Here is a 13,410-nt window from a genome sequence, read left to right on the forward strand (position 1 = left end):
CTTTCAGTTGTGAACCATACACATGTGATATGCATGGACGTACACATTCATACAGACATGCAGACACGGAGCCATGTGCATGCAGGGGTTCATATACACGCTCATCTCATGCACATACAGATCCGTACATACACACAAGCACAGCCAGCCCGACCATGCATGCACACACACACATTCATACAGTCAGGCAAACACACACACACACACACACACACACACATGCAGAACCATACACGCCACATGGATAACCACACATACAGACAGGCATCGCCCACACCCGACACATACACACATGAGCACACACACACACACACACACACACACCGGCATACATACACACACACACAAACACAAACACACATATGCACACACACACACACACACACAAACACGCAAACACATACTCACAGCATTACAAACACTGCGTTTTCTATATGTATCTATTCTTTGCACTATTAAATACAATCAGTGAAGTGCATGACTGATTGAATGAATGACTTGTCTTTATTTTGTGAGGATAAAACTAAGATTTATGGAACTGGTCTAGCTCGTCTTCCAACCTTTGTATATGGACCAATACAATGAGGAGAATGGCTAAAAGATATGAGACGATGGACAAAAAGGACAATTTGGAACTTTGACGTAAACGTTTTTGTTTTTTTCGTGTTTGTTTGTTTAGTTCCTAATTGTTTTATTTGTTTGAAAAGAGACAACAGTGTACATGAAGTTATGCACACAAGTGGTTTATATGGATTTATTCGCTTATTTCCTGTCTTTAGATACAAACCATGCCTTGAGAGTTACCTCCCTTCCAACTTTCACATTCTTGGTCTTCTTGGAAGTCAACTTCCGCATCGACAAAATAACGATCATTTCGGCCCGGAAAGACCAGGGTTTATTACGACGCAACTGACATTTTGGTTGAGATTATAGTGTCGGCTGTCAAGCGTTAGTTTACCCGGCAGGAAGGAAATCTTCAACGCCAGCGGCCATGACAACAAGAAGGGAGACTGGTGTTGGTGAGGAAGCGATGAAAAGTCAGGAAACTCCCACCAACCGGACCATAACAGAGACTACGAATACTCTAAAGTCTTTGACCATAACTACCTGTGAAATGTGTGACGACAAAGATGCTGTTGTGAGTTACAGGTGCGAAGAGTGTGATCAGTTTGCTTGCGAGACGTGCGCTCGATCACATTCTCGCATCAAGGCCACTCGCTCGCACACTCTCACACCAGCGACCTCCACTGGCGAACCAACTCTACCACAGTCGAAGGACTTACACTGCCAAGTGCACGCCGAAGAGAAGCTTCGTTTCTACTGCACCAAATGCAACCAGGTGATTTGCCGCGACTGTAAGCTGACATCACACGAGGGACATAGCACCACAGACGTGTCACAGAAAAGCCTGGATGCCAGAGCTGTGCTCCAAGACATTTTGCCCATACTTCAGAACAGTCTCCAACCACAGCTGCAGAAGATCCTCGATGATGCCGTGAAGCAAAAAACGGAGGTGAAGAAACAGAAACAGGAGATAGCATCGACGTTACGCCAGCGAGCGGACCTAATCAAAGCAGAGGTGGATGCCTGCTTGATGAAAGCAGAGAAAGATCTCTTCATGGAGTCCGGAGACACGGAGCTGGCTGTCGACCAGAGTGTGACGGAAATGACTAAGCAGATGTCGACCTTGAACGACCTTACTCAGCGTGTGGAGCGAGTTCTGCAGAGCGCTGGTGATGCTGCACTGCTTCAGCTTCCTAAGCAGGTGATCATATATTTGTGTAGGGGTGCATGTTTGTGTTTGTGCTTGTGTGTGTCTGTGTGTGTGTATGTGTGTGTGTGTGTATGTGTGTGTGTGTGTGTGTTTGTGTATGTGCTTGTGTGTGTGTGTGTGTTTGTGTATGTGCTTGTATGTGTGTGTGTGTGTGTATGTGCTTGTGTGTGTGTATGTGCTTGTGTGTGTGTGTGTGTGTATGTGCTTGTGTGTGTGTGTGTATGTGCTTGTGTGTGTGTGTATGTGCATGTGTGTGTGTGTGCTTGTGTGTGTGTGTATGTGCTTGTGTGTGTGTGTGTGTGTGTGCATGTCTGTTTGTGTTGTAGATTTTAAGTGGAAATTGTGATGATTATATGCATCCCGGTGCGCAGGGATGGCCAAATTGTCTACCCGGTCGCCAGGGGCAAGTAAAGAATTTTCCGGGCTAGTAAAAACATCCTGGCAACTCGCCCGGCCAGCCAGTGACAAATCTGGTCAAGTGTAAAACGTTTGATTGTAATATATATAGAGTTTCAAAGCCATTGAAACATTGCAGATGCAGCAACTGTGGTATGTACTGGGCCATCAGCTGCCAGCCCGGAAATTTCTGGCGGGCTAGTGAATTTCTTGAAGTTACTCGCCCGGCTGGCTAGTTTAAATTTTGAGATTTGGCCATCCCTGGTGTGTGTATGTGTGTGTGGATTCATGTGTTTTCAGTTTTAGGCCAAAAAAAAAAATAGGTCTGTTTACGGTAACCCGACCGACCCTAGTTTTTTCGCGCGACCCTAGACTTTTTTTGGGCATTTTGGGGGGGAAAAAAAAATCTTTTTTTTTGGGCAAAATAACGTAAAAATATGGTTTTTTGGGAGAAAAAAAAGAAAAAAAAAATCCCGACCTACTGACCCTATTTTTTTGGCCTATGTTACCGTAAACAGACCTTTTTTTTTTTTTTTGCCTTATGTAGTGGTTGTGTGTGTGTGAGGAAGGGGGGGGGGGATTGTAAAGTCTATTCTCTACACAAGTAGTCTTAGTTTCTACGGAAATCACAAACTCTGAAAATCGATCAATGATCAAAGCTATTTTTCATTACCATTAAAACTTTTATTTAAAAGTCTCTTAATTCTTTTTTTTTGTTTGTTCAGGCTGGAGACCTTGTGGGGGCAAAGCATCAGGTAGCAGTGCCACCAGTGACGTCAGCTTCTTTGTTTGGTGGCCATACTTCCTTTCAGCCTCAATTTTCTTTCAATACTCCCTTTCAGCCTCAATCCTATGGAAAACTTGATGCGTTTACCACAGACGTATGGAAGACTAGTCTGCGTTTGACGGGCGCTGAGACTTCTTCGACTCATGCAGGCAGTTTTATGTTTGGTTCTTCACCTAAACCTAAATACACTGGCATTAACATTGAAGGCAACGCCAATCAACAGCCATTCAGAGTGCTCGATTCACTGAAAACAGAAATCACCAGATGTTTTGGAAAAGTGGAAAAGGTTCTGCAGGTTTCGCCTGCGCCACTTGGCTTTTTCACTAGGGCTATGTCAGCCAGTCCACGGGCGGACGAAACTGTGGGAGAGGTTAAGATACAGATTTTTAACCTTCAGCGTAAATTACAGGGCTGGGTGTGACAGGAGAAAACGGAATGCTTGAAGCCATCGTGTTCTAAACCATGACAAAAGATGGTGTTTTCATATCTGTGTCACAGTTGACAATGACATTAGGCCAAAAAAAAATAAAAAGGTGTGGTTAAGGTAACATAGCCCAAAAAAATAGGGTAGGAAGGTAGGCAATCATTTTTTTTTTAAAACTTTTTTTTCTAATGTGTACATATTAAACCTACTTGACAGGGAAATCAGTGTGCGACTCCAGCGCTTTCGCTTTCATTGCGTTTTCTGCACTCGTTTTCTTGGTGTTTTTTGGTGTTTTTTTTTACAAATGTAATAAAAAGTTATAGGGTCGGCCCCTAAAAATAGGGTAGGTCGGGTTACCGTAACCACACCTATTTTTTTTTTTTTTTAGGCCATACCCTCTTTTTAAGACCTAAACAAATCAGAGCAAATTGGTAAGACACTGGCCTCCAAAGCGGAAGGTCGTGGGTTCGAATCCCGGCCGCGCCTGGTGGGTTAAGGTGGAGATTTTTCCGATCTCCCAGGTCAACTTATGTGCAGACCTGCTTATAGTGCCTTATCCCCCTTCGTGTGTACACGCATGCACAAGACCAAGTGCGCATGGAAAAGATCCTGTAATCCATGTCAGAGTTCGGTGGGTTATAGAAACACGAAAATACCCAGCATGCTTCCTCCAAAAGCGGCGTATGGCTGGGTAAAAACGGTCATACACGTACAAATCCACTCGTGCAAAAACACGAGTGTACGTGGGAGTTTCAGCCCACGAACGCAGAAGAAGAAGAAGAGCAAATTAGGTCTTATAAAGTATATGGAGTCTTATAATGGGGGACCTTTACAGATGTTATGAGCAGAACATTTGACAAACAGGGTTTAAAAGGGAGAGAGTGAGTCTTAAATTGGGTGCTCCTTAAACTGGGTGCTCCTTAAATTGGGTGCTCCTTAAACTGGGTGCTCCTTAAAGTGGGGGGGTGGGGGGGTACCTGTACCAGTATTTTAACATTCTAATTCTCTGCCTCATTCTGTTTGAGATTCTAACTGATACTTTCGAGGCGACCCTGTAACAATGTGTGTGTTTGTTCTGTTTAAACCAGTCTTGATCTAAGGACTATGTCCCGTTGACAATAATAGCTGATTCTTGTATAATTATGACTGTGTACGTAGGTGTTAGTTGGAGTGCCTTAGAGAATGATGAGCATATGAGCTTGTGGTGATCATCCTTTTTTGAGGATGAAAGTCGCTGGTTCATGTCAATGCTTGTTATTCTCTCAGGTGCCAGGAGAAAAGGTTCCGTACAACTCTCGCTTACTCTATTACACATGTCATATGCATAAAGAGCGATTACTTCCCTTTGGTTATTTGATATTCTAATTCTGTTTTCTTGCTGATTTTCTCAGCACTTGTTTGAAATTGCTTGTCAAGTGGAATGGAAGAGCACATGAAGTGGAACTTGACTTGCATTTTCTGTAGAGGGAAAAGCTAAATGCCTCCATTAAAGTCATGTCTTTGAAGAGTGTGTCAACCGGGTGACATATTTTGCTGAACAGATATAATGCGTTTAGTTAAATCAGCTTAACTGATGGTAATGTTCTGTAGCAGAATATTTTGGTGAAGTTTTGTATTTGTGCATATATAAAAGTGCTTGAATTTGCTTATGTTATTAGCTGTTGACTGAACTATGATACGCAATTTTCTTCTTTAGGCCAAAAAGAAAAATACGTCTGTTTCCGGTAACATCGCCGAAAAAAATAGGGTCGGTCGGTCGGTTTTTATTATTTTTATCTTTTATTTATTTTTTTTTTAAACCTTTTTCTTACGTTTTGTTAAAGCCATATGTACTCGATGACTATACACGCTAATTGCTTTACCAACAGCTGGAGACATGCTAAATTAAGTTCCCTGCAAAATATTGTGGTCTAGGACCCCTTCAATGTTGAGATATGTTAATTTTCATTTTGATCTGGATCGTCCTATTTATAGATTTGCCAACAGAGGTAGCGTTGACGCAAGGGAAATAACTCCGCGTTTTTGTTTACATCCAAAGTTTTTGAGACTCTAAAACAAGCTGTAATGCATGTATATGGTCCGCGCATGGCGACATATCGTCATTACATGGTCTTATGGTGCGTTTGACATCGATTATGGGCAAACTACACTTTGTAAACACGGGAGCGCGTACATATGCCTTTAACGTCTTTTTACGTAAAAAAAAAAAAAAAATTTAAAGGCTTCCTTAGTTTACTTACAATTATTTAGCACATGTTTTTGACCTAGATATATTGAAACTAAATAAAGTATACTTGACTTCATATTTTTTATTTTTTTTGGGGGGGTGCGAAAAGCGAAAAAAAACCTTTAGGGTTGGCGCTTAAAAATAGGGTCGGTCGGGTTACCGGAAACAGATATATTTTTCTTTTTGGCCTTACTGTGAAATAAGGCTTTGTCATAACAAATCAATGCAAGCAAACTTTTAGAAACGTTTCCCCAGTACACAGATTAGCGCAAGCTATAGGAATGTAAATATGTTTTTATATTCCCCTTTGTGAAGGTAGGAGGGGGCCTAATTATCTGGCTGACGGGCGCTGTGGCTGTGTAAGACGTCGGCCTCTTAATCGGAAGGTCGAGGGTTCGAATCAAATTCGCGGCCGCCTGGTGGGTTAAGTGTGGAGATTTTTTCGATCTCCCAGGTCAACTTATGTGCAGACCTGCTAGTGGCTTACCCCCCTTCGTGTGTACACGCAAGCACAAGACCAAGTGCGCACGAAAAAGATCCTGTAATCCATGTCAGAGTTCGGTGGGTTATGGAAACACGAAAATATCCAGCATGCTTCCTCCGAAAGCGGCGTATGGCTGCCTAAATGGCAGGGTAAAAACGGTCATACACGTAAAATTCCGCTCGCGCAAAACACGAGTGTACGTGGGAGTTTCTGCCCATGAACGCTGAAGAAGAAGAATAATATTCCCCTTTGTGAAGGTAGGAGGGGGCCTAATTATCTGGCTGATTGGCTGTGTGTGTGTGTGTTTCTTCACTTAAAATCTGTTTCAGTTTCATCAAGCTGGGTACATATATATATTTGCATAATTATCTTGTTGATCTAGAAACCTTCTGACACAAACCTTTAATCCATTGTGTAAAAAAATTGAAAAAAGATGGCATTTTCACTTACTTTACAATAGATGAACTCTAATAACCACATGCAGCAGACCATACTGCAGCTTTGCACTGCAGTCAATGTATCGACTAATGCCTATCAATTGTGCCATTTGTTTTACATTTTGAATTGCTCTGGCAGAGTGTGTTTTACATTTCATTTGATCTTGCATGCCAATAATTGCTGTTTATCTGCAATAAATCAGAATGTATAAAGAAATTAAACTTTTTTTCTCTGTTTTTCATTGTGTGTGTGTGTGTGTGTGTGTTCGTTAACTTTTATGCCATCATATGTGACTTTAGCGTGTTATAATTAAGTGGGTGTCTTGAGAGGCATACATAGCGCAGACAGCTCCACCATGCGGTCAAGTGTCACTAATAAGGTGTCCTGAACACCAGTCCAGGACAAATGAAACTCATAAATAATTATATGGGTCAAAGAAAAGTGTATTTTCTCTATCATGCCTGAAACAAATGGAGGAAATAGGTTTATAATTCCCTGTGTGTGTCGCGAGACCACAAAGGTCTCTGTGCGTGTGACACAACAACAAAAAACATCAAGATGTGTTTTCAACATACGGGACAAAGCTTTAAAAAAAAAAAAATTAAAAACAAGTCGCGTAAGGCGAAATTACTACATTTAGTCAAGCTGTGGAACTCACAGAATGAAACTGAACGCACTGCATTTTTTTACAATGACCGTAGTCCGCCGCTTGTGCAAAACGGAGTGAAACTGACGAGCCTGTTCAGCGCGGTAGTGGTTTCGCTGTGCTGCATAGCACGCTTTTCTGTACCTCTCTTCGTTTGAACTTTCTGAGCATGTTTTTAATCCAAACATATCATATCTATATGTTTTTGGAATCAGCAACCGACAAGGAATAAGATGAAATTGTTTTTAAATCGATTTCGGAAATTTTATTTTGATAATAATTTTTATATTTTTAATTTTCAGAGCTTGTTTTTAATCCAAATATAACATATTTATATGTTTTTGGAATCAGAAAATGATGAAGAATAAGATGAACGTAAATTTAGATCGTTTTATAAAAAAAATTATTTTAATTACAATTTTCAGATATTTAATGACCAAAGTCATCAATTAATTTTTACGCCACCAAGCTGAAATGCACTACCGAAGTCCGGCCTTCGTCGAAGATTGCTTGGCCAAAATTTCAATCAATTTGATTGCAAAATGAGGGTGTGACAGTGCCGCCTCAACTTTTACAAAAAGCCGGATATGACGTCATCAAAGACATTCATCGAAAAAAAGAAAAAAACGTCCGGGGATATCATACCCAGGAACTCTCATGTCAAATTTCATACAGATCGGTCCAGTAGTTTACTCTCAATCGCTCTACACGCACACACACACACACAGACACACATACACCACGACCCTCGTCTCGATTCCCCCTCTATGTTAAAACATTTAGTCAAAACGTAACAAGTCGCGTAAGGCGAAATTACAACATTTAGTCAAGCTGTCGAAGTAACAGAATGAAACTGAACTCACTGCATTTTTACAGCAAGAGCGTATACTCGTAGCATCGTCAGTCCACCGCTCGATGCAAAGGCAGTGAAATTGACAAGAAGAGCGGGGTAGTAGTTGCACTGAGAAGGATAGCACGCTTTTCTTTATCTCTATTCTTTTTAACTTTCTGAGCATGTTTTTAATCCAAACATATCACATCTATATGTTTTTGGAATCAGGAACCCACAAGGAATAAGATGAAATTGTTTTTAAATCGATTTCGGAAATTTCATTTTAATCATAATCCAAGCGGAGCGCGGGCGAAGCCCGCGCGTAGCGAGGTAGTTTTTTTTTTCATCTCCCAGCACTGAAAATTTTTTTGCCAAGTGGTGTCTGTCTGGACATTGTTCTAGAATTCATCTTTTAGCACAATATTAGCGACACTGTTTGGACAATTCTATTAAAATTAGGCGTACAAACTGATTTTGTTTCGGGGAATCCTCTCAGAGGATCAGAATTTTCATATAATATCATCGGAAGCTGTTACAACGGGAAAATGTGAAACTTTTGTCACTTTTTAACATGGAATTTCATCTTTGAGCGTTTCAAGCGGACTTTAATAAAATAGTTATTTGCGAATTAAGCAGCGGAAGACACTCACCGGTTCAACATGTGTATGGTCATTAAACCTCAAAACATTTCAGTAAGTGGTTTAGACAAACACCTCCGCCATGTGAGGGTGACTGGTTTGTAGCTGAAGAGTTTTTTTCTAAAGTGTGTTCTAAATACAAATGACGTACTGGTAATGATGTAATGAGTTGTTCTAATCTTGTTCTTGGAACTCTTGCTGTTCCAAGCTTGTTCTTAGCAAGTCTTGGTGACGAGAACAAAGACTATCAATGAAATCTTTAGAAATAACCTCTGACAACGACGACGATGACGACGACGACGATAACAACAACAACAACAAATGACATCGACGACGACGACGACAACAACAACAACAACAACAACAACAACAACAACAACAACAACACGAGAACAACAACAATCACGACAACGAACATGACAACAACAACACCAACAACTACGACGACAACTACAACGACTGGGTTATGATGACATCACCAATGATTTAAAGGCCGTTAAAAAATCGTTAAATCCTATTTCTTCACTGATTCTTATGAAATTTTAAAGGTAGGTTTGTTGTCCCCAACTTATTTTCACTCCATACTTTTCCAGAAGAAAAACATAATTTTGGCAGTTAAAAACCGTTAAATTTCAATTCTTCACCGATATTTATGAAATTTTGTGGGTAGGTTCGTTGTCCCCAACTGATTTTCACTCTATACTTTTCCAGAAGAAAGACATAATTTTGGCAGTTAAAAAACGTTAAATTTCAATTCTTCACCTATCTTTATGAAATTTAGTGGGTGGGTCCGTTGTCCCAAACTGAATTTTAAGACATACTTTTCCAGACAAAAAACCTTATTTTTGGCAGTTAATAACCGTTAAATCTCAATTCTTCATCGATATTTATGAAATTTTGTGGGTAGGTTCGTTGTCCCCAACTGATTTTCACTCCATACTTTTCCAGAAGAAAAACATAATTTTGGCAGTTAAAAACCGTTACATTTAAATTTTCACCTATCTTTATGAAATTTAGTGGGTGGGTCCGTTGTCCCAAACTGAATTTCAAGACAAACTATTCCAGTCAAAAAAACTTATTTTTGGCAGTTAAAAACCGTTAAGTCTCAATTCTACACCGATATTTATGACATTTTGTGGGTAGGTTTGTTGTCAGATTTGACATGATGGCAGAATTGAAAGTGTGAGATATCCTGATGTTTCACAATTTATGCTGCATAATTCAGCCCCATAGGCGCTTGAATTTTAGGTGGAGTTGGGTTTTTTTTCAGCCCAAACCAGTAACCCCCACATGGTTTTCATGTCCCTTTCTGAGAGACTTCAAGAAGTTTCAATTTGACGTCATGATTAGCCTGCCGCATTAGCAAGTATGAAAACACGTCATCGATGACACATTTTAAGAGAGAGAGAGAGAGAGAGAGAGAGAGAGAGAGAGAGAGAGAGAGAGAGAGAGAGAATCATGTACACACATATGGACGACTTCGCTTGGGGTATGTACTGCCCGGCAGTACACATCTACTTAATTGTACTGATTGGTGTATGTTCACTATCCTGTTCGCTTTATTGTCAAGATGTCTGCCTGTCTTTTAATCCAAGCGGAGCGCGGGCGAAGCCCGCGCGTAGCGAGGTAGTTTTTTTTTTCATCTCCCAGCACTGAAATTTTTTTGGCCAAGTGGTGTCTGTCTGGACATTGTTCTAGAATTCATCTTTTAGCACAATATTAGCGACACTGTTTGGACAATTCTATTAAAATTAGGCGTACAAACTGATTTTGTTTCGGGGAATCCTCTCAGAGGATCAGAATTTTCATATAATATCATCGGAAGCTGTTACAACGGGAAAATGTGAAACTTTTGTCACTTTTTAACATGGAATTTCATCTTTGAGCGTTTCAAGCGGACTTTAATAAAATAGTTATTTGCGAATTAAGCAGCGGAAGACACTCACCGGTTCAACATGTGTATGGTCATTAAACCTCAAAACATTTCAGTAAGTGGTTTAGACAAACACCTCCGCCATGTGAGGGTGACTGGTTTGTAGCTGAAGAGTTTTTTTCTAAAGTGTGTTCTAAATACAAATGACGTACTGGTAATGATGTAATGAGTTGTTCTAATCTTGTTCTTGGAACTCTTGCTGTTCCAAGCTTGTTCTTAGCAAGTCTTGGTGACGAGAACAAAGACTATCAATGAAATCTTTAGAAATAACCTCTGACAACGACGACGATGACGACGACGACGACGATAACAACAACAACAACAAATGACATCGACGACGACGACGACAACAACAACAACAACAACAACAACAACAACAACAACAACAACAACAAAAACAACAACACGAGAACAACAACAATCACGACAACGAACATGACAACAACAACACCAACAACTACGACGACAACTACAACGACTGGGTTATGATGACATCACCAATGATTTAAAGGCCGTTAAAAAATCGTTAAATCCTATTTCTTCACTGATTCTTATGAAATTTTAAAGGTAGGTTTGTTGTCCCCAACTTATTTTCACTCCATACTTTTCCAGAAGAAAAACATAATTTTGGCAGTTAAAAACCGTTAAAATTCAATTCTTCACCGATATTTATGAAATTTTGTGGGTAGGTTCGTTGTCCCCAACTGATTTTCACTCTATACTTTTCCAGAAGAAAGACATAATTTTGGCAGTTAAAAAACGGTAAATTTCAATTCTTCACCTATCTTTATGAAATTTAGTGGGTGGGTCCGTTGTCCCAAACTGAATTTTAAGACATACTTTTCCAGACAAAAAACCTTATTTTTGGCAGTTAAAAACCGTTAAATCTCAATTCTTCATCGATATTTATGAAATTTTGTGGGTAGGTTCGTTGTCCCCAACTGATTTTCACTCCATACTTTTCCAGAAGAAAAACATAATTTTGGCAGTTGAAAACCGTTACATTTAAATTTTCACCTATCTTTTTGAAATTTAGTGGGTGGCTCCGTTGTCCCAAACTGAATTTCAAGACAAACTATTCCAGTCAAAAAAACTTATTTTTGGCAGTTAAAAACCGTTAAGTCTCAATTCTACACCGATATTTATGACATTTTGTGGGTAGGTTTGTTGTCAGATTTGACATGATGGCAGAATTGAAAGTGTGAGATATCCTGATGTTTCACAATTTATGCTGCATAATTCAGCCCCATAGGCGCTTGAATTTTAGGTGGAGTTGGGTTTTTTTTCAGCCCAAACCAGTAACCCCCACATGGTTTTCATGTCCCTTTCTGAGAGACTTCAAGAAGTTTCAATTTGACGTCATGATTAGCCTGCCGCATTAGCAAGTATGAAAACACGTCATCGATGACACATTTTAAGACAGAGAGAGAGAGAGAGAGAGAGAGAGAATCATGTACACACAGATGAACGACTTCGCTTGGGGTATGTACTGCCCGGCAGTACACATCTACTTAATGCTGTATTTTGGTTTTGTACATGTGTATAGCAATGTCATTGTAAAGCGCTTAGAGCTTCTAGGTAAGCGCTCTATAAGTTTCCAGTATTATCCAAGCGGAGCGCGGGCGGAGCCCGCGCGTAGCGAGGTAGTTTTTTTTTTCATCTCCCAGCACTGAAAATTTTTTTGCCAAGTGGTGTCTGTCTGGACATTGTTCTAGAATTCATCTTTTAGCACAATATTAGCGACACTGTTTGGACAATTCTATTAAAATTAGGCGTACAAACTGATTTTAACAACGGGAAAATGTGAAACTTTTGTCACTTTTTAACATGGAATTTCATCTTTGAGCGTTTCAAGCGGACTTTAATAAAATAGTTATTTGCGAATTAAGCAGCGGAAGACACTCACCGGTTCAACATGTGTATGGTCATTAAACCTCAAAACATTTCAGTAAGTGGTTTAGACAAACACCTCGGACTGGTTTGTAGCTGAAGAGTTTTTTTCTAAAGTGTGTTCTAAATACAAATGACGTACTGGTAATGATGTAATGAGTTGTTCTAATCTTGTTCTTGGAACTCTTGCTGTTCCAAGCTTGTTCTTAGCAAGTCTTGGTGACGAGAACAAAGACTATCAATGAAATCTTTAGAAATAACCTCTGACAACGACGACGATGACGACGACGACGACGATAACAACAACAACAACAAATGACATCGACGACGACGACGACAACAACAACAACAACAAAAACAACAACACGAGAACAACAACAATCACGACAACGAACATGACAACAACAACACCAACAACTACGACGACAACTACAACGACTGGGTTATGATGACATCACCAATGATTTAAAGGCCGTTAAAAAATCGTTAAATCCTATTTCTTCACTGATTCTTATGAAATTTTAAAGGTAGGTTTGTTGTCCCCAACTTATTTTCACTCCATACTTTTCCAGAAGAAAAACATAATTTTGGCAGTTAAAAACCGTTAAATTTCAATTCTTCACCGATATTTATGAAATTTTGTGGGTAGGTTCGTTGTCCCCAACTGATTTTCACTCTATACTTTTCCAGAAGAAAGACATAATTTTGGCAGTTAAAAAACGTTAAATTTCAATTCTTCACCTATCTTTATGAAATTTAGTGGGTGGGTCCGTTGTCCCAAACTGAATTTTAAGACATACTTTTCCAGACAAAAAACCTTATTTTTGGCAGTTAAAAACCGTTAAATCTCAATTCTTCATCGATATTTATGAAATTTTGTGGGTAGCTTCGTTGTCCCCATCTGATTTTCACTCCATACTTTTCCAGAAGAAAAACATAAT

General features: G+C 39.7%; 1 protein-coding gene across 1 annotated transcript; it reads left to right on the forward strand.

The window, feature by feature from the left end:
* The first annotated feature begins 519 nt into the window (after positions 1-519).
* Positions 520-6,751, forward strand: LOC138950702 (transcription intermediary factor 1-alpha-like). The gene is made up of 2 exons (XM_070322421.1): positions 520-1,765; positions 2,896-6,751. Exons 1-2 carry the CDS (start codon positions 992-994, stop codon positions 3,376-3,378), a joined length of 1,257 nt encoding a protein of 418 aa, XP_070178522.1. The 5' UTR covers positions 520-991; the 3' UTR covers positions 3,379-6,751.
* Positions 6,752-13,410: the final 6,659 nt, after the last annotated feature.

This window comes from Littorina saxatilis, linkage group LG16 (assembly GCF_037325665.1).
Source record: "Littorina saxatilis isolate snail1 linkage group LG16, US_GU_Lsax_2.0, whole genome shotgun sequence".
NCBI classification, from domain to species: domain Eukaryota; kingdom Metazoa; phylum Mollusca; class Gastropoda; order Littorinimorpha; family Littorinidae; genus Littorina; species Littorina saxatilis.

What these genes read in the sequence shown, in the direction of transcription:
- LOC138950702 (XM_070322421.1), top strand. Translation starts at nt 992, where the DNA reads ATGACAACAAGAAGGGAGACTGGTGTTGGTGAGGAAGCGATGAAAAGT. An exon ending in TGCTTCAGCTTCCTAAGCAG is followed by an intron (nt 1,766 to 2,895) that starts GTGATCATATAT and finishes TTGTTTGTTCAG; the next exon opens with GCTGGAGACCTTGTGGGGGC.